A 21,443-nucleotide genomic window follows, 5' to 3' on the forward strand; every position below is an offset into this window, starting at 1 on the left:
CTAGTCTGTAAATGGCCACATCATTTCACGTTCTTTAGTTTGTCTATAGTTTCTCCTTTGTATTCCACATTGAGTTGAAATTAATTGGCTTTGCATTTACTGCTATATATCCACCTACATAGTTTTCTTTCTTGGTTTTGCAACAGCATGTGTTCAGTGTTCCTCTTCATTCATTTCTCCCACTTTGGCTTTGTGAGCTATTCTTGAAACAACCACCCACTTTGTTCCTTCCAACCAACTTAACATTTATTCTTGCAAATCCTTCTGCAAAATCTCTTTCTTTTGTGAAGGCCCATACCACAAAAACCACCCAGAACCATTACCTAGAAGTAGTTGTGGGTAGACATACATCAGGGAGACATTAACGGTACAGTATAACAAAGGCAATTTTCATTTCTTTCTCCTGACTTTTTTCAAATCCCAGCTAATATCCCATTTTCTAAAAAAAGCCTTTCCCCTCCCTTCCTCTTTAATGCTGGTATCTTCCTTCTCAGATTATTTCCAGTTTGTCTTGTATATATGTGTGTGTATATGTGTTGTCTGTGTGGTTTATTTGTTGTCTCCCCCCTTAAACTATAAATTCTTTGAGAGCAAAGACTGTTTTTTTCTGCCTGTCTTTTTGTTTCCAGTTCTTTGTACAGTGCCTCACGTAAAGTAGGTGCTTAATAAATGTCTTTTGATTTGACCAGACATTGCAGGCAGTCATATGTCTAAGCTGTAGTCTCATTATGCCCATTCCTAATGACATTCTGCATCTATAGGAAAGATTTTTTTTAATGCATATTTAAAGAACCAATGCTTCCCACTATCAGTGTCATAACTTTCATTGCTCCCTCTCTCCATCCAAGTAACCTTCGTGGTGATAATTTTTTTTAGGAATATTTTATAGCAGTAGTGTCAAACTCAAATAGAAAAGGGGGCCCTTAATCTATACATAAGGATCCGTGAATGCCACATATTGCCTTAGTAATGTTATCTATGTTCTATTACGTTTTTATTTATTTTGTTAAATATTCCCCAATTATATTTTAATCTGGTTCATATTGCACTCAGGAGTGCTGAGGGCTGCATGTGGTCCAAAGGCTGCATATTTGACACATCTGCTAAATCGCATAAACTGTACAGGAAGACACTATAATGAGGCAGAGCTGTTAGCACTAATCCGTACCAAGTTTGATAGTTCTGGCTCTTTGAAAATGGAATGTTAAGCACGCTGTTAAGCAACAACAACAACAACAACAACTAAAACAACTAGCTCTTCTAAAATCCCTTTTACCATCTCTCTCAAATGTAGCACTGAACTCTGTCACTCACATACCACATTGTACTGCCTCATTCTGTATGAGAGTATATGTTTCATTCCTTCAGCTAGATTTTAATACCCCTGGAGGACACTGACCATGTTTTATTCATCACTTTATCCCAGTATTGTTGTTCATTTTTGTATTTGTGTATACCCAGTGCCAAAAGTGCTTTGCACATTTAAAAAAAACTGGTCCCGTGATTAAACCAGTGTAGAGAGTGCCTGATGAATAATTCTCTCTACCAATACAAATCTGCACCTTCTCCATAACTTAAAAGTCCTAGTGGGTTACCTGGGCATTGAAAAAAGTTAAATGACTTTCCCAGGATTGCACACCCAGTAGAAAGCAAAAGTGGAATTTGAACCCAGATCTGTGGAACCTTTCTGTGGCTATCTTTCTGTTATGCTATACTGCCTTTCACTTTGCATATGGTGACTAGTGGATGAACTACTGGCCTAATTAGTGGATAGACTACTAACATTGGAAGAAAGAAGACGTGAGTTCAGATCTGTTCTCAGAATTACTAGCTGTGTCACCAATGGCAAGTCACTTAAAAAAACTCTGCCTCGGTTACGTCATCTGTAAAATGAAGATAGTAATAATAGCATCTGCCTTCAGGGTTGTTATGAGGGTCGAGTGACATAATATTTATGAAGCATTTTGCAAATACTCTGTAAGTGCTAGTTGTTAACATCAATTTCATCATCGTCGTCATCATCACTCATGCTTGCTGAATTGAAAAGAAATCCCCTGACTTAAGATGAGGAAACAGGTATTGAATGAGTGGAGAAAATATTCCTTTTAAACATTGTTCAGAAGGTGTATACAAACATAACACTAAAATCATTTGATCTAAACCAAATGTAGATAGCCTCCTAATATTTCACCTGAACAGTACAACAAAGAATTGTGTTCATGACAATTGTGAAAAGAGAGCACTTTGAGCTTTTGCCTCTTATGCTCCTTATTTTTATTTAGTTATTTGTCCCTATGTCCTACCACTTGTTCTCTCTGGGCCCTCTTTTCCATCCCCTACGCCTTGATTCAAGTTACTTAGAGGTAGGAACTGTATGGTGTTTTGATTTTGGTATCCTCAGTGCCAGCAGGGTGCTTTACACATAGTAGACACTTAAATACGCGTTGATTGACTTGAATGCTGGTTGATTATTTCTAGGAAAGATGAAATGATAGTTTTTGAAATCATTGAATGTCAGAGGTAGAAGGGATCTTAGCAGTCATCTGGTTGTGGGCTTTGAGAATTGGAAGAAACTTTATTGATTATCTAGGCCAACCTCATCATTTTACAGAAGAGGGAACCAAAGCCCAAAGGAGTGAATTCATTTGTCTGATTTGTATAGCTAATTAATGTTAGAACCAAGACTAGAGCTCTGGTCTGCTGTCTCCCAACTTTGTCTTTTTCTTATATTGTTCTGTAACCTTAATGCTAGAAAAAAGTGAAAAGAATACATGAATAATACATAGTTCTTTCTACTTAAGAAACCAAGCTGTTCCTTTAAATGTTTGCTCCATGCTACGTGACTCTTTCATTTCTCTACAATCAAATTAACCATTGGAATCTTAGAAAAGTTAAAATATATTAAAAAACTGTCCTAAGGTGCATTTTGAGGGATCATCTCCTTAAACAGCCTTTAGCAAGAAAATTGGCCTCTATTAATTAGACCCTATATAAAAAGTACCTTAAAATGGTGACTTCTAGCTTTCAAGAAAGAGAAGTAGATGTACATCTGAAAACAGTTCTAGAAATAGTGATATTGGAGACTGTGTTAAAGGTCTAATATGTACAAAGCACTATGGTAGACAAACATACAGGAAATTAGCTATTGTGTCAAAATTAAATAGGCAAAATTGATTATTAGCACTTGTAGTAAAAATCTCTGTCCTACAAGTATACTGTCTGCTTTTGTGTCTCCCTTCCCTCCTACTTCCAATTAGTTTCCAGATAAGAATGCTGCTTTTTATGCAACAATTTAAAAATATGTACTTTGGAATGCATAAAGCTGGGAAACAATTTTTACAGCCAGTGTGTCTGATAAAAGCTTCATTTCTGAGATATATAGAAAACTGAGTCAAATTTACAAGAATACAAGTCATTCCCCATTCAATAAATGGTCAAAGGTTATGAATAGGCAGTTTTCAGATGTAGTTAAAACTATATATAGTCATATAAAAATGCTCTAAATCACTATTGATTAGAGAAATGTAAATTAAAACAGCTCTGACGTACCACCTTACACCTATCAGATTGTCTAATATGACAGAAAAGGAAAAATCATAAATGTTGGAGAAGATGTGGAAAAATTGGAACACTAATGCATTGTTGGTGGAGTTGTGAACTGATCCAACCATTCTGGAGGACAATTTGGAACTATACCCACAGGGCTATAAAACTATACATATTCTTTGATCCAGCAATACCACTACTAGGTCTGTATCCCAAAAAGATTGTAAAGAAGGGAAAGGGACCCACCTGTGCAAAGATATTCATAGCAGCTCTTTTTGTGGTGGTAAAGAATTGGAAATTGAGGGGATGTCCATCAGTTGGGAATGGCTGAACATGTTGTGGTATATGCATGTAATGGAATGCTATTGTGCTATAAGAAATGAGCAGGCAGATTTCAGAAAAACCTGGAAAGACTTACATGAACTGATGTTGAATGAAGTGAGCAGAACCAGGAGAACCTTGTATACAGCAGCAGCAACATTGTGTTATGATTAACTATAACAAACTTAGCTTTTCTCAGTGATATAGTGATTCAAGATAATTGCAAAAGACTGGTGATGGAAAATGCTAACCACATCCAGAGAAAGAACTGTGGAGTATGAACACCAATCAAAGCATACTGCAGGGAAGGAGGGAGAAAAATTTGGAACTCAGAACTTTACAAAAATGAATGTAGAAAACTATCTTCATGTGTAATTGTGAAAAAAATGCTATTAAGGGGGAAAAAAACACAATAGCACCTACCTCCCAGGGTTTTTGTGAGGATAAAATGAGATGATATTTGTAATGTGTTTTGTAAACCTTAAAGTTCTACATAAATTCTAGCTATGACTACGGTTGTTATTATCATCATCTTCAAATAAATCAAAGACAGTTTGTCCATGTAAAAATAAACAAATAGATTTATAGCATCCTTTAAAGAAAAAAATATGTGCTTCATTCTCTACATGTACTGTAGAAATACTTTTCCATGAGTTAAATGTCTCCTTTCAGTGTACTGGGCAATTTCTGCCTTTTTTTTTCTTTCTGAAAGGATTAGGAAGATTATTCTTACCTGTAGCTTGTAATTGGGGACTGCCAGGTGGCTCGGTGGGTAGAGTGCTAAGCCTGGAGTCAGGAAGACTCATCTTTCTGAATTCAAATCTGGCCTGAGACACTTAGTAGCTATGTGACCCATGGGCAATTCACTTAACCCTGTTTGCCTCAGTTTCCTCATCTGTAAAATGAGCTGGAGAAGGAAATGAGAAACCACTTCATTATTCTTGCCAAGAAAACCCCAAATGGGGTCACAAAGAGTCAGACACAACTGAATAACAAGTGAATAACAACAAATAGGAGCTTATTGGGGGTGAATTGAATTGATCAGATTGACTCTAAGCCCAAGAACACATTGGCTCCTTTGACTGTCACAAAGTTAAAACATACTGAATATACAATTCAGTAATCTTGTCCCCTTCCTCACCTCCCCCAATTCTTTTCTGTTTTTCAGACAAACCTATCAAGCCATATCTCCCCCATCTTATATAACTTTAGTTAATTTTTAAAACTCATGTTATGCTTCATTTTAATTCAAGACCTTATATTTGTCCCTGTTCAATATAACTCTAAGATCTAGCTCAGTGATCATTTTGTGTCCAGGCTTTGTCCTTCAGGGTGTTAGCTAGCCCTCCCAGTTTTGTGTTGTGTAGACTTTTGATAAATGTGCCATCTTTGTTTTTATCTAAGTAATTGATAAAAATTTTTTAAAACCACACAGGGCCAAACATAGATTACTGGTGCATTCCACTGAGGACTTTTTTTCTCCCCCCAAAATTTGACATGAAACCATTAATTATTACATTTTGAGTAGATCCAATACTCCTTATGGTTGAATTAGCAGTCAGCTAACATACACCTGACTGATTTGTAGTGCGGTGGAAAGAATGCACAATTTCAGAGGATGTGGGTTTTCTTCCCAGATTTTATATTTCCTTGCCATGTGATGATGTGTGAGTCAGTTAAGGGCTTTCTGAGCATGTTTCCTCATCCATAAAATGGGATAATAATATCCATGCCACTTCCCTAGCAGAGATGTTGTGAAGAAAATGCATTGTAAATTTTAAAGTGCTATGGAAGTATGAGAGCTTCTTTATTTTTGCTGCTGTTAATCATAGGGCTATACTCTGAGCCAGCTGAGTAGATTGTTCACCCTTTTCCAAACCAACATTTTCCTCTAAAGTTGGCTAGAAAATAAACATCACATAAAACACTTAGGGCATAGACATGTAGTTAACAGGGAAACTCTCCTTTTTCTATCTCTGTCCAATCATTTTTACTTTAAAATGTTTACCTTTGAATCAGTTGTTTGTTTGCATGGAAATATGCTAATACAGTAAATCAACCTTCACCTATACTAAGACTATTCCATAACCTAAAGTGATCAGCTAGACAATATAAAATATGTCAAGGTAAGACAGAAGAATCCTCTGCGTATAGCTGCTTTTTAAGTTAGGAATGAGAAATACATTCCTGACCTCCATTTTTTGCTTTGAAGTTGCCAATTAATCTTGTAGGTTTTTCAGGAGTTACTCCAGTAGCAAAAAAGAAGAAGAAAAAAAAACCCTCCAGTGTACCAAAAACACTCATACCATGTAAAAAAATTATTCATATACAATTATATAGTCCTTCCTACACATTCAGCTGTGTAATTTTCTATGCTTTAATTAAAAATCTACTTTTTCCTTCTCTTTCAGCTGGAAATGGAAAAGCTGCAATTACAGACACTGGAGCAGGAGCACAAGAAGTTATCTGCTCGCCTCGAGGATGAACGTGGCAAAAATAAGCATGTCGTCTTAATGCTGGTCAAGGAGTGTAAACAGTTATCTGGTAAAATCATCGAGGAAGCCCAGAAGCTGGAAGAAGTCATGGCCAGTCTTGAAGAGGAAAAGAAAAAGACAAACGAATTAGAGGAAGCACTTTCTGCAGAGAAACAAAGAAGTGCTGAGATGGAAGCACAGATGGAGAAACAACTCTCTGAATTTGACACAGAGAGGGAACAACTCCGGGCCAAGCTTAACAGAGAGGAAGCGCACACTACTGACCTCAAAGAAGAGATAGACAAGATGAAAAAAATGATTGAGCAACTGAAGAGGGGGCATGATAGCAAACCGAGCCTTTCTCTTCCCCGCAAGACAAAAGACAAACGTTTGGTTTCTGTATCTGTGGGAACGGAAGGATCTACATCAAGGTCGGTTGCTTGCCAGACCGACACAGTGGATAGTACTGACCATGTTAAGAAGTTGCCTTTGACTGTACCCATAAAGCCTTCAACAGCAAGTCCCCTCGCTTCTGGCAGTGCAAAAGGGAGTGTTTGCACCAATGCCACTTTTGTAAAGCCAGTTATTGACAGGCAGTCTTCCTACAGTGATTTGATTCCTCCCCCTACACCTACTATCCCACCTCCGAGTCCAAACAGAATGGAGGAAAATGGACCAAGTACTGGCTCAACACCAGTTTTACCAAGTAGCACATCCCCCCTTCCCAGTAATGCTGCCCCTCCCACCTCTCCAGCACCAAGCATAGCTTCTCAGAACTATTCACTAGCTTCATCTATGCACAGTTCACATTCACCATGTGCCAATGCATCTTTGCATCCAGGTCCAAACCCACGTGTCCAAGCAGCTAGATTTAGATTTCAGGGCAATGCCAATGACCAGGACCAAAATGGAAATACTACCCAAAGCCCTCCATCAAGAGATGTCTCTCCCACGAGTCGTGACAACCTAGTAGCCAAACAGCTAGCTCGGAATACTGTAACCCAAGCACTGTCAAGATTTACAAGCCCTCAAGCAGGGGCTCCGGTGAGGCCTGGAGCACCCCATCCAGTAGAAGCTGGCACCTGTCCCCCTGTTGGTAGAATGAGTTTAAAGACTCCCAGTGTACCAAGAGTTGACCGAGGAAATCCTCCTCCCATCCCTCCAAAAAAGCCAGGGCTCTCCCAGACACCTTCACCACCACACCCTCAGATCAAAGTTATTATGGATAGCAGCAGATCCTCTAATTCAGGGGCCAAAGTTGATAACAAAACCACGGCTTCATCTCCTTCCAGTTCACCACAAGGAATTAGGGTAATCAATGAGGAAAACCTCTCTAAGTCACCCTCCCCTCAGCTGCCACCAAAACCAACCATAGATTTAACTGTGGCACCTGCAGGCTGTGCCATTTCAGCCATGGCCACTTCTCAGGTGGGTGCCTGGCCTTCTGAAACCCCTGGACTGAGCCAACCTGCATGTTCAGAACATCCCCTTGTCATTCCCACCACCATTGCCTGTAGCTCCTCCATAAACCCCGTTAGTGCCTCATCCCGTAGACCATGTGCCTCAGACAGCCTCCTGGTAACAGCATCAGGTAAAGGGATTGAAATGTTGCAACCTCTCCTGAGAATGTTTTCTATCCTGTACAACTGGTCTCTCAGTTGCTTCAGCTTTCTTTACAACGTCTTGAAATCTTTCCTTTTTGATTTCAGTTGACATTTGTGATTTTTTTTCTTTCCCTCCTTTTCTTTTTCTTATGTTTTCTTATTTCTTTTATTTCTTGAAGGTTCAAAGATATGGTGATTCATCTTGCCAAATAATATCTAGTTTTCTCATAAACTTTCTGTTTTTTAAAAACAAAGATCTAAAAATAGTGTTTGGAGCACACAGAGATGCTTGTTTTGGGTATTTGAAACAAGCAGGAAAGATGAAAAGTTTTGCTTAACATGTATTTATTTTGTAAGCCTTGAATTTTAGTAGGATACCTTACATTAATATTGTCTTTGAATTCTAAAAGTGGATTATGATGGCACTTTCCAGTATTACCAACCAGAAAATATCAACTAAACTTGTTTAGAAATCAGACTGGTTCTGTCTTTATTTATTTTTTTTTGTCTGAGCCTTTAATTTTATTGTTCTAGGGTACTTTTGGTTAGAAAACTCCTTCTACCAACGCAGATCAACAAGTACTAATATTAAAAAGTTACACAGTGGGAAATGAGAGGTGAAGAGATTGTCTCAAAGCTTGTGTTAAAGGCAGAGTATAAACCCATTTTTTCCCCCAGACTCTGAGGCCAGTTCTCCATAACTTATTTATTTATGGGATAGTATTTATGTTTTGGAATATTTATGTTTCACTATTCTTTTTGGAAATTTTTATATTTTTTGAGAAGGAAGTATAATATATTCACACACCTTTGATTTAAGTTTAGATTATTTCAAATGCTGTTTATCTAACTTGGTGCTACATCCTTCCTAATAATTCATCACAGATGGACTTCCTGATATTTTGGAATATATCAAGAAAGTTACCATTTCTGGGCAATTTGTGGGGTTGAAGGAAAGTTAGGATTCTATCTAGTCCCGTCCAAACTCAATATAGATTATTATGGGGACTTGGGGGAAAGACTGGTGATAACCAGATGCTGTGCTGGCCTTGGAATCAGAGAGACTTACATTCAAATCTTTCCTCAGACACTTGCGAGCTGGGTTTGTTTGGCCTTGAGCAAATCAGGTGACCTCTCTGGGCCTCAGTTTTCCAGTCTGTCAAATGAGAGAGTTAGATTGAGTTTTCTCCAAGGCCCTTCTCATTCTAGGTCTGTGTTGTCTGTCCCATGTTGATCTTTTAAGAAACAGCATGGTGATGAGATAGTGATTTCAAAAAGTGTATCAGAATTTGTACATTGTTGTCATTGTTCACAGTGCTTTTTGGATTGACTCTTTGGAAAAAATGTCTGCTAATTAGTGATAATCCACAAAAGAAAATCTGTCTCTTTTTATGGTAGCATGTCCCATTTTTGGCCCCAGCCTACATTGCCTGGATTGATTTATAGTATGTGTCAAACATGGTTCTAGTTGCCATTTTTCTGTTTCCCAATATCTAAACCCGCCCCCACCTCCCACCCCATTCCCCTGGACCTTGAGTATGAAAATTTGCCACCAGTGAGATATGTAAAATAAGCTACTAAGACTGTGGGGGCAGGTTCCAAAGAGACGTTCTCAAAATACTTGGAGTAATGGTAGGTAGCATTTTTGGAAGAAGTGTATAACTTCTTAAGAAGCAGTGTGATATAGTGGAAAGAGCACTGTTGTAAGACTCAGAGGACTTGGGTTCAAATTCCTCCTCTGACAGTTATTAGCTATATGACCTAAGGCAAGTCATCTTTACTTTCCTAGGCCTCAGTTTGTTGATTACTAAAATAGCAGGGTTGATCTAAAAGGCTTGGGATCCTTTCCAGCTTTGGAATTATGATCCTATATATCTATTCTATTTAGCCCAGTGGCTAAATAACTGCTCTTTTGTGTTCCTTGTAATTTAAAATGTTTGTATTTGTTGATAATTACATTTATAATACTTTTTAAATGGCACCTCTTACTCCTAGAAAAATTGCTTAGCATCCCAAGGTTACTACTTTAAAGGATAATACTCATATATGTTTAATTTTCATAACATCGTAGTTTTAGAGCTAGGAGGTACCAAAGAGGGGGCGTCTAGTCGAACAATGACATGTTACAGGAAGGACATGGGGTCTTTAGTGGTTAACTGACTCCCCAAGGTCACACAGGTATTAAGTGTCATAGCCTGGAATCAAACCCAAGGTTCTTTCCACTGTGCCGTATAAATTGTCCCGTTGCTCTAGTCACATTTTGTATTTTTGCCTGGTCTCTCCAGTGTTACTCCTGTGGCTCTGGGGGTTAGGAATGATGTGCCCAAGTGGTCCGTGATCTGACCTCACAATGTAGAACTGTTTTTTTAGCCAGGTCCCAAGAACTGTAAGTCTTTGAGTATTTGTTGTCTAAAAGTGATGACTTTCACCAAGTGGTCATTAGGCTCTAAGAATGGCTTTTGTAAATGATAGGATACAGCACCGGACTGCAGATATCACCTACAGTGCTTCAATTATCCATCCTTTGAAAAACTACCTCACTTATAGCTTAAGAACAGAACTTACAAAGGAGAGGGCCAAAGTAGCAGCAGTGGCAGCAGCTCAAGATTAGCCCAACTAGTTTCTCCATCGATGCCCTCCTTTTTTTTTTTTTTGGCATTCCCGAAGGACAAGATTGCAAGGCACAGAATGGCAGTCTTTTGTTGTGTTTAGTTCTGAAAGGATGGGAATTACTGTCCTTGCCACCATGCATTATAGGATAGAAATCATCCCTGCATGTAGGCTTACTTGAAATTTTCTGTATAAAATCCAGATTTTCTCACATACTACCCAAGTAGGGTCAGTCCCTTTCTTACCGCTCCAAGAAACAAGGCAGCATGGCTACTTTCCTCCAGCCTACTGTTTTAACTAGGGAACATTCTGCCTTTTCCCTCTCCCTTCCCCAAATGGCAGTCATGAGCCTGCTAAATACTGCTTACGAGATCATTACTGAGAACAGCTATTCCACTATACTCCATTATATATTGACCCTAATTAGTATTTTTTAGCCTCAGAAGGTCATTTTACAATAGGGTGTAGTCATATTTATCATATGGCCAGATGAAATAAAACTACAGCATTCTTAATGACCACAGCGTACTGCAAATTAATGTAATTCTTTATTAGCAATATTCTCAGGGGGAAAGTAGTTGAAGCATTTCTGAGGAGAATGAAAATTTTCCTTATGGTTCAGGCCCCCCAATAATCATGTTTCATTTGACAGATGAACAAATGTTTAAAATAGAAATTACTCCAGGCAGCTGAATTTCCATACCCTTGGCATTTTTTTTCTTTCCATTTTCTTTGTTTGGTATTCTTCTGTATCTTGATTTAGTTCATTACAATTTCTCTATTATTTGTATATGATTGGCTTAGGGAATAAATCAGAAAAAAAAAAGGGAATTGATGTGGGCTATGAAATTAACCACCTCCACATTCTGAAGCTGGTGCCAGAAGCTGTTTTCTGTCCTCATGCCCTTCCTCATTGCATGCTTTGCAAGCTTTCACAGTGGCTTCACGTTTACTAACTTTCCAGTATGAAACTTACCTTTCCTAACACTACTAAAATATCCTGGATGAACACAGTCCTGTTCTGTCATTTCCTAGATATTATTTGCAAGTCAGTGAAGGCCTACCATTTTTATCAATGTATAGGAATTTTAAATGAAAAATAAACTTTCTGTGGTGGTCTTTTTACTTTATTCTTTAGAAGGGTTCCATCTATTATGTTTCAATGGGTTTCATAAAATAACTTAAACATTTATCTACTTTTCTCAAAAGAAAATAGTAAAGGTATGACATTTCACCTTATGTTAAAACATGATAGTCAGCCTGGATATTTTTAATTACTTTGTAAAAAGGTCTTAAAAATGTGCTTCTACCTTCAAAAAAAAATTAGAGAGTATGATTAAAATATATTCAACTTTCAAACCTGCCTGGCTGCTAATTGTGAGACTGTTCATTTATCCAAAGACTCATAAAAAACACTGCTTCTTAAAACAAACAAACAAAAAAAAACCAACCCAAACCCTTTTATCTTTCTGATGCTTACATTTGAAATGCACTGTATTCTCAGGAAACCGCAACTAAAAGGCTCAGAGTAGTTTACATTAAAAGGCCGTAGTTAAAATGTTTATTTTGTTGTAGTTCAAAAAAACTTAACCTTAAAGTAAAAGGCAAATCAAGTAATGTTGGTGCTCTCGAGGAGCCTTCGGGTTCATAACAGGCCTTAAGTAACGAAAGCCCCTTGGATTGAGGCCAAGCTCTTTTGGACCAAATTCTACAGTTTATTAAAGATGATTATAGTGAGATAGTCCAAGGAATCTGGTTTGGGGGCCAAGGTATTCCTGCTATTGTTTGTATCCTGTTTCATAGTTAATGTCTCTAGTTTGTAACTTTCATCTCTGCAAACTTTGTGAATCAGTGAAAGTTCTACCTGATTTAATTTTGTGGTTTTAAAAATATATAAATAGATAAACTCCAAAAGGGGAGAATTCTGGAGAGGCAAAATAGTTAAAAGTATTTATATGAAGAAAGGACTATAGTGTTTTCATAGATATTTAATTTTATAAATTCATGGGTTGTGTATGGCACTGTAATCTAGTAAAGATTAAAGCCATACATAATTAATGTACCTAAATTAATACCCAGATTTTAATTTGAAGCAATACAGTCGCTGAAATTATACATATAGCTTCTGTTTCTTTGTGTTTACTAGCTAGGAAAATAATTTAGTTTCAGCTTTGCTATTTTATTTTGAAAATAGAAACTATGTTTTAAAAAAAAATTCCATGTGGGAAGCTAGTTAAATCAACTAGTCGAGTGTAAGAACCAAATAGATATAATGTCTGCATACATAGGCATACCATTCTCCTAGTGTTGATATAATGGAAGCATAAAATTTGCTCGAATATTTTATATTTTGTCAGGGTATCACAGTCATACATATGAAAATAACACACACACATTGGTTAGGGGTGTGGTTCATTGAGTTTTCTAGGAGAGTAACTGTAAAATTATTCATTTGGAAGTTTGCACAGAGTTCATAAATACGTTTCACATTAAGCATTTATACTTTCTCTTTTTTTTTTTTTGTTTTTTACAGCCTTTTGACCAAGGAAGAGTTCAGAAAGTTTTCCATAGCATTTATAGCAGGCTTCACACAGTCAACAGATTCATTTCTAAGGCTGCAAAATACTGATAAAGACTATCTAACTAAGATAACTCTTGAAATTTCTATTAAAATTCTTTTCTATACTCTGTCCTATTTTGTTGGGTGACTTAAGCTTTTTCCAGACAGTGATCAGCTGACAAAGTAATTCTTTTCATATATTTTTGAGATATAGTGAATGTATGTTCTATTAAGTTGTAGATCATGTGTATATTCCATCGATCATTGCTATGGTATCATATCCTACTTTAATTAGATCTTACTTCCAAACATAGAATTTAAAGGCATATATTTGAAGTCCTAAGCCATGCTTGCTGCCTTTTCATGGATAACAATCACATTTCTCAATTATTGTGAGGGGCTAAGGCAAAGGGGGAAAAAGGCCCTTCATTTCATATCACAATTATATTTTGATATTTGCAATATCACTCTATTTTAATATCTTGAATTAAAAAAATAGAACAGACACAAATGTTCTGTTTTTCATATTTGATTAGCACTGGAATTTGGAAAAGGAATTTTAGAATTAGCATCTGTGATGTTTTCTAAAATTGCTCATTACATTAACCTGTGATAATAAACTGAGAGACTGTCTTAACTAAAAATAACCTATCATCACTGTATGCAGATTAAATTAATGACCGATAGAAAGGAGTGAAATAACAATAGAGACTAAATCTTAACAGACCAATTAGTGTTAGAAATTGTGTACCCCCATGTTGTGGGGATGCGTGTGTGTGTGTGTGTGTGTGTGTGTGTGTGTGTGTGTATGTGTGTGTGATTAAAAGAGAGGAGGATAATATTCATTTTCTTTCACCTCCCCATCTAACTTGGGTCACTTTAACTCACAGGCTGGTCACCCTCCCTAACCCCTTTGCTAATGAGTGGTGGTCCTGCCTCCCTGGCTGGCAGGTCCACCCTTCTTCAGCAAGCTGCTGCCCAGGGAAATGTCACTTTATTATCAATGCTGCTTAATGAAGAAGGACTGGACATTAATTACTCCTGTGAAGATGGCTCTTCTGCCTTGTATTCTGCTGCTAAGAATGGACATACAGGTAAAGAATGCGTTATCTCAATACTTCCATCTGGTACTCGCCTCTCAAAGGAGTGGAACAACTTAGATATAAAAGAGCACTTCCTTACTACTTTCATGTTGTTTAGTGTCCATTTATATATTTGATCTTTGTAACAAATTCTGTGGAAGAGAATCAAATTGAATATCTATATATACATACATATGTATGTGTGGTATATACATATGCATACATATCCCCAAATATCTTTCCTGATAAGGAGATTTGTCAGTTAATGAGAAACAAGTTTTGTCCTCTTAATTCCCAACACCAGTGAATTCTGTATGACTAACTTTAGTTCCTCGTCAATGCAAAGTGCCTTTCTAGTTCAGTAAATCATTCCATCTGGGATGTCTTTGGTTTAGCATGAATAAATAGCCAGAATTTAGTCTACATAGCAAGCAAAAGAAGAGGCTTTAGGCCCTCACTAACTTCTGATTCAATTACATCATTTCTAAAAGTTAGAAAAGGTCCTAGGTCTAGAGTCTTAAAGCAGCGTGGCAAAGTGGATAGTTAATTAGATGTTTGTTTGGTATTTTTTTAAGAGGATTGAATGTGATGATTAGTTAAAATGGCATAGTGATAAAATCTGTGAATTATTTTTGTTCTTAAAATAAGAATCCCATAGTTAAGTATGTCACACATACTGTGTTAGTGTGGGGTGAAAAACAGTATTTGGCTACTGATGCAGCATTCATGGATATATAAATTAGCATTAACTATCCACTTCAAATGATAACAGTATAATTCAGATAACTGGGAGGGTTTTTTTTTTTAAAGCTCCCCCCCCCCCCGCAGTACTTTAAAGCATTCAACCAAGAAACAGCTTCTGATACTGTTGGAGCTCATCTATGTGTCGTGAACTGGTCCAAGAGACTTCCCAGAATAAATAAGAGCACTGTTATTAAACAGAGCTTTAGACTAGAGGAGCGAGACACCTGACTTTTTCGTTGTGCCTGACCCAGGTGATCCTGAGTACACTCTTATACTGTTTCTTGTTAAAAATAAATTAACCAATAAAACATTTATTAAGCACTTACAGTGTGCAAAGCACTGTACTAAGCTCAAGTGATGGAAGTAGAAAAGCAAGACAGTCTCTGTTCTTAAGGGAGAAAACACAGAAAAAAAGGTTTCAGCTGCAAGTCAGATGGAAAGGCTCCAGGGTCCTTAGGGTACAGTGGCAAAGTAGATATTAATGTTTCTTTAGCGTCATTTCCACTGATAAAATTACACCGGCTTCTCATGTTGAACTACTTTAACAGTGCCTAGGACTTTGTTGCAACACAATAATCGAATATTTATTTAAAGAATGTTTTTTATTTTTTTTCAATTACATGTAAAACCACTTTTTAACATTTGTTTTTTATATTTTTTGAGTTCGCAGTTCTCTCCCTCCATGTCCTCTTGCCTCTCCTTGAGAAGGCAAGTACTTTGATATAGGATATACGTGTGGCAACAAGTATTTATTAAATGTTCACTCTGTGTAGTGTAGTGTGCTGTGCTGGGCACTGAGAGAATTAGAAATTTAAGAAGCCGGTCCCTGACTAGGCAACTCACTGTCTGCTAGGGAAATAAGACATAAGATAAACAAAAATAAGAAACAACTCCAAATGTTTTCAAGATAAATGTCAAATACTTGAAGGAATGCCGCAATAATACAAGATGATGCATAATTCTTAGACTTATTGAAAAGGTTTAGTTGTGCACGTTAAAACGTTTTCAGTGAGGTGATTGTGATAAAATCTACTAAACCACTATGTGAAAGGAGGATTTTTCAGTTTAGATGACAGCTGTCTATACCTAGCCCTTCCCAAAGCAACTAAGAAAATAATGTCGAGATAGAGGGTGGGAGGTAGGGAAAGGCGAGGCAGGGCTTGTTAGTTGAGCCTTTTTTATTTATTTTTTTTTGAGTCCTTAGTACTTTCAACTTTCATCATAATCTTCAAGAAAAGTAATTAAAACCAGAGGGAATTGTTTCAGATTTAAACAGAATACTCCCATTTTGATTTAATGCTCAAGTCTGTCCTCATACTGGGAAAGAGAATTCGGGTGTCCCTGGAAACTACTGCTAAGTAGGTTATGAGAAATCCATCATGACATGTTTATCAGACCAACAGCTCATCCACAGGCCCTGTGGGTTTTAGCAAATATCCTTAGTTTGGATATCATTTGGGGTGGGGGAGGGGTGTTTTTCTTTTTATCTGCTGACTTAGAGGCATTAAAGTGGTTTTCTGTTAAAATCCTTAGACTGTGTGAGATTGCTGCTGAATGCAGAAGCACAAGTTAATACTGCTGATAAAAATGGCTTCACACCCTTGTGTTCAGCAGCTGCTCAGGGACATTTCAAGTAAGTGATATTCTAAGATTTCTCTCTTTTATGAAAAGAGCCCCTTCAATTTACATACACATTTGAGTTCTGGCCAAATGTGAGTCAATAGCAAACAAATATGTTACCTAAATGAGGGCTTAAATTCAAAGAAATACGCCCAAAGAACAGAAACTCCTTCTACTGCAATTTTTGAATAATCCTACGCACGGAGCACAGAGATGTCTTAGTTCAGAAGTTAGTATGAATTAAACATTTCTAGAACCATACCTACCATAGGTATTTTATATTAGCATTTTCTGTTTTATAGTGAGCGCTGAAAGATGTTGAGAAGACTTGTCAGGTTAGAATCACTTGCCGCATCTTTTAAGAAAAAGAAAGATATTTATTTGCACTGAATTTGACCTTCAGAGTACTTGTGATTGTGGGGTAGCAGTTGATGAGCACTTATGGTAATAGACATTTTATTCAGAATTACATCCCAGATACTCATCCTATTTTGAGCTTTTATTTTTAAACCATGAAACAGGAACTTGACTGTTCTGAAAGGGGGTCAGCATAAAGCCAGAAGCAATAATTATGCATTCCCCAAAATACATATGACCTTAGGAGGGATTGCCTCTGTAAGCTTACTAGGCCAGTTGAATAACTGGTGTAATTTAGGGTACAATATTTTCATGTTGAGAAGAGAATACAGTTATTCACCCAGCTTTCTCTGTATATTCTGGCTCTAAAGTTGATAGTCCTTATTATGAGCAATAATGGGAATGTAAGCTTTTCTGTTCTTTAAGTTTGGTAAAGATTGCTTAGAACCATTTTATTTGTACAACTTGAAATTTTGAACTTGATGTACAAATTCTTATTTCCTGTGTATATTAGTTAATATTTTAACGTCATGAAAATTTCAAAAGATTGCTCTTTTAAGGTTAATCTTTAGTCATTTTTCAGACCTTCTAATATATCTTGTCCTACTGAAATCAACCTTAAAGAGACTTTGAAAATCAGTCACACAGAAAGGTCACAGGGATGTTGGGGGTATGAAAATTCAACTCAATTTTTAGCAAACATTTTTTAAGCTCCTGCTGTTTGCAAGACACTTCTAGGTCTCTGGGAGTACAGACGCAAAAATAGAAATGGCTCCTACCTTCAAAGAGCATACATTCTACTGAAGGGGGATACAGTAAGGCAAGGGGAAAGAGAATTAACTTGGGCAGATCTAGGAAAAGGCCATTGGTAAGGTGTCATCTGATCTGTGTTGGGGAAAAAAAAAACTAGGGATTTGAGTCCCAAATGGGCCTTTCTCATCTCTTCCAGATTGTGTTCTTACCTCTAGTTACTGCCTTCAGGTGGCCTGTGAACTGTGTAGCAGGCACAGTATCCTCAATGCAGTTACATTTAGGACTACAGCAAAAAGTACACAGCCCATTGTGTTAAGGAAATAAAAGTATTTATAATAATAGGATGTTACATGCCAAGTATTAATCAATAAATTAAGTAATACCAAGTAAAGGGGTTTGGCTGGGGGTAGTGGTGGTAGTTTTCAACTTTATCAGAGGCACCCCATCTAGAATTTACTTGGTATTATTCTCTTGATTCTCAGAACTCAGCCCAGCTCTTTCTAGAGCAAATGTCCTTTCCCTTTTCTAATGGAGTCATATGGTGTCATTCCTTATCCCCCCCATCCCCATCTCTCAGGTGATGTAATCAGCACACTGATTTCTTAGAGAGTTTACTGTTTTGAATTACAAACCATAGACTATTTCACATAATAATCATAAATTAAACATAAAAAATTTTTTCCTTCAAAGACTACTATTTTAAATATTGGAAAAAATGCAAAAAAAAAAAAGCTATGATCCTAAAGTTTTGGGCCAGATTGTCACACTTTATCAAAGCTACTAATTTCACAGGTTTGTTTTTTTAATTTTCACGGCTCTAATTTTTTTTTAAGATTTTTTTCCCCAGCCTGCAAAAAGTACATTCTCCAGTTTCATTTTGTTTATAACTATTTTGTGCGTATTAACTTGTAGTATCAATTTAATCATATTGCACATCTGAACATAAGCATCATATTAATAACGAATACATTTTAATACACCATTATTTGACATTGCTTTTTCATTTTAATGCCCTTACCATATAATGCATTTGCTTTCAAAGACAGAATTTTTTTTCATTCCATTTTTGTGTTTAGGTGTGCAGAATTACTAATTGCATGTCATGCTGACATTAACCATGCTGCTGAAGGAGGACAAACACCTCTATACCTGGCCTGTAGAAATGGAAATAATGAATGTATTAAACTGTTGTTGGAAGCTGGAACAGACCGAAATGTAAAAACCAGTGTAAGTAAAAAATGTTATTACTCTTATTTAATGATAGAAACAACTGTTATTTACATAGGGTTTACAGAGTTCTTTTCTAATAAGAAGGTGAGTAGTGTAAATATTATTCTCCTCATTTTACAGATGAGGAAGCTGAGGCAAATAGTGGATAAGTGACTTGCTCAGGATCTACGCAGCTAGTAAGCATCTGAGGTTTTAATTTGAACTCAGGTCTCCCTGACTCCAGCCTCAGTGCTCTATCCATAACATCACCTACCTGTCCCTGGGATGAGTGTTATAAAATTTTTTGAATTGTAGGATGTACCACCATGCCCCCTTACCAAGAGTTTAGTAATATGTCTTGGGCACCTCAGTGGTGGAAGGATGTCATTGTGCCATACTAATTCAAATAAGTAAATATTTATTGGATACCTTCTGTGTGCAAGGCAATGTGCACAAAGATCAAACAATACTCCACCCCCTCGTCTCCCCACCCACACACTTTAACAAAACTGACAGTCCCTTCCCAAAGAGGGCAGTACTGCCCCCTGGAGGATGCTGGAATGATTGGGGGAGCAGTAGTAGCCTCGGGTGCAATTGAGGAATGTTGGATAAAATAAGGGGGTGGATGAAGCATAAGAAAAGAAGAGAAGATAAGAAAATTTTGAAAAACCATTTGTAATTTGAAAAACCCTTTCATCTGTTGTGTAACAGAGTTAAAGTCATAGTGATACATTATTTTCCAAATAAACATGTAAAATACAAGTTATGACTGATCAGTGGTCAAGTCTACCAACAGGTCTTAACAAGCAAGTGTTGGCAGGTGAGCACGTCCTTCATTGTCGGCAAGTCTAGCATGCATTGGCAGGAATATGTGCATGGGATGACTTGTTTATAATACAATACTATATGGTTACATGATGCAGTAGTGTGTCCTTAAAATTTCAATGCAGGAAAAAACCCACAAATTTACAATAAATTATTAGATTTAAGATGCATCACTTTTAAAAAGCATATTTTAGTTTTTTGAAATTATGCAAATTTAAAAAAACTGTTAAAGGGTTAAAGAAAGTAGTTTTCCAGGGGGCTACCGAGTAATTTATTTTTTTGAAAAGTGGTATGTAGGCCAAATAATTTTGGGAATCTCTAGTGAGTATACAACATGAAGGCATCTAAGTATGAAACAAGATAAAATAGAATAGAGGCAAAGAAGAGATACACAGAGTAGTATTATTGTTGTTGTTGTTAATTGTTCTGAGAAAATTCAGTGAAGGACAGATCCCCTTCAGCTGGGGTTATTGGGAACTGTCCCTTTAAGGAACAGAAGCTAGAGAGGAGGGAGGGGTGATTTCCACATAAGAGGGATAACTTAAGAGGAGGCAGAATGATATATAGGAGTAGCTACCAGAAGTTCACTATTACCGGAATGAAGAGTGCACAAAGTATGTGAATTAAGGCTAGAATTGTTGATGGGAGAGAGAGACTAAAAAAGTACTTAAACTTTAGCTTAGGGATTTTGTTCCTGGCCCTAAGGGAAAGCAAGAGTGTAACACATGAGCCTGGTATGTGATGGTTAAGGCACTGGTGGTAGAGTTACCCAGATTCAAATCCTGTATCAGATACTAGATGTGCAACCCTAAGCAAGTTATTTAATCTCTCTGGGCTTCAGTTTCCTTATCTGTAAAATGAGACACTAGGACTCAGAGGTCTCTTCTTTCCTTTCCAACTATAAATCTATGATCCTATGATGTTGCATAGTCGCGTATGTACATTCGGGAGATTATTTTGGTAACTGTGTTTGTGAAGGATGAACTAAGGAAAGGGAGGCTAATTAGCACACTATTGCAGTAGTACAAGTGATGAGACTCTAAGCTAATGAAATGGCAAAGGCAAGTGGGGAGTGAAGCAGAGAGGTAGAATTAACAGGTCTTAGATAATTGATTGAATGTGGGAAGTGAGGGATGAAGAAGAGTCTGAAGTGATTACATAATATCAAGTTGTAAGCTAATGGGAAGAGGGTGGTGTTAGGGAGAGAAGTCAGGGCTGAACTGTATATTTCAATTCATATATTCTATAGAGGCTTTCAATAAGATTTTTAGAATTTTGGTGATTTCACTTCATTTAATTCTTTTTCTTTTGTAATCTAGTCTGTGACGTTTACTTCAGGAAGTTGCTGTTCAGTCATTTCAGTCTCAGTGACCCCATTTGGGGTTTTCCTTGGCATAGATGATACCATTTCCTTCTCCATTTCATTTTACAGATGAAGAACTGAGGCAAACAGGGTTAAGTGACCTGCCCAGGATCACATAACTAGTAAGTGTCTGAGGTTGGATTTGAACTCAGAAAGATGAGTCTTCTTGATTTCAGGCCAGGTACCCTGTCTACTATCTGTGTGACTCTGGGCAAGTCACTTACCTCTGTTTGCCTCGCTCTAGTTCTTTGCCAAGAAAACCCAAATGGGGTCACAAAGAGTCGGACATGAATGAAAAACAGATCCCAACAACAAACAACAACTCTATCCGTTGCTGCCTTATTAATTCTGCTTTACAAAAGGAAAGCAAATGAA

The 21,443-nt window shown here is 37.1% G+C and overlaps 1 protein-coding gene across 3 annotated transcripts in view; it reads left to right on the plus strand.

Moving 5' to 3' along the window:
* The window catches only part of CTTNBP2 (cortactin binding protein 2), a 193,285-nt gene that overhangs the window by 86,330 nt on the left and 85,512 nt on the right, over positions 1–21,443 (plus strand). For 2 of the 3 annotated variants that reach the window (XM_020976040.2, XM_078154098.1), the window contains exons 4-7: positions 6,279–7,932; positions 14,006–14,209; positions 16,475–16,574; positions 18,748–18,898. In XM_020976040.2, the coding sequence (XP_020831699.1) occupies positions 6,279–7,932; positions 14,006–14,209; positions 16,475–16,574; positions 18,748–18,898 (2,109 nt within the window). Of the gene's footprint in view, positions 1–6,278; positions 7,933–14,005; positions 14,210–16,474; positions 16,575–18,747; positions 18,899–21,443 lie in introns of those variants that run through there. The other variant, XM_078154100.1, reaches the window with a different exon arrangement.

Source organism: Phascolarctos cinereus, unplaced genomic scaffold (assembly GCF_003287225.1).
Source record: "Phascolarctos cinereus isolate Bilbo 61053 unplaced genomic scaffold, phaCin_HiC Scaffold_1;HRSCAF=81, whole genome shotgun sequence".
Taxonomy (NCBI): Eukaryota; Metazoa; Chordata; class Mammalia; order Diprotodontia; family Phascolarctidae; genus Phascolarctos; species Phascolarctos cinereus.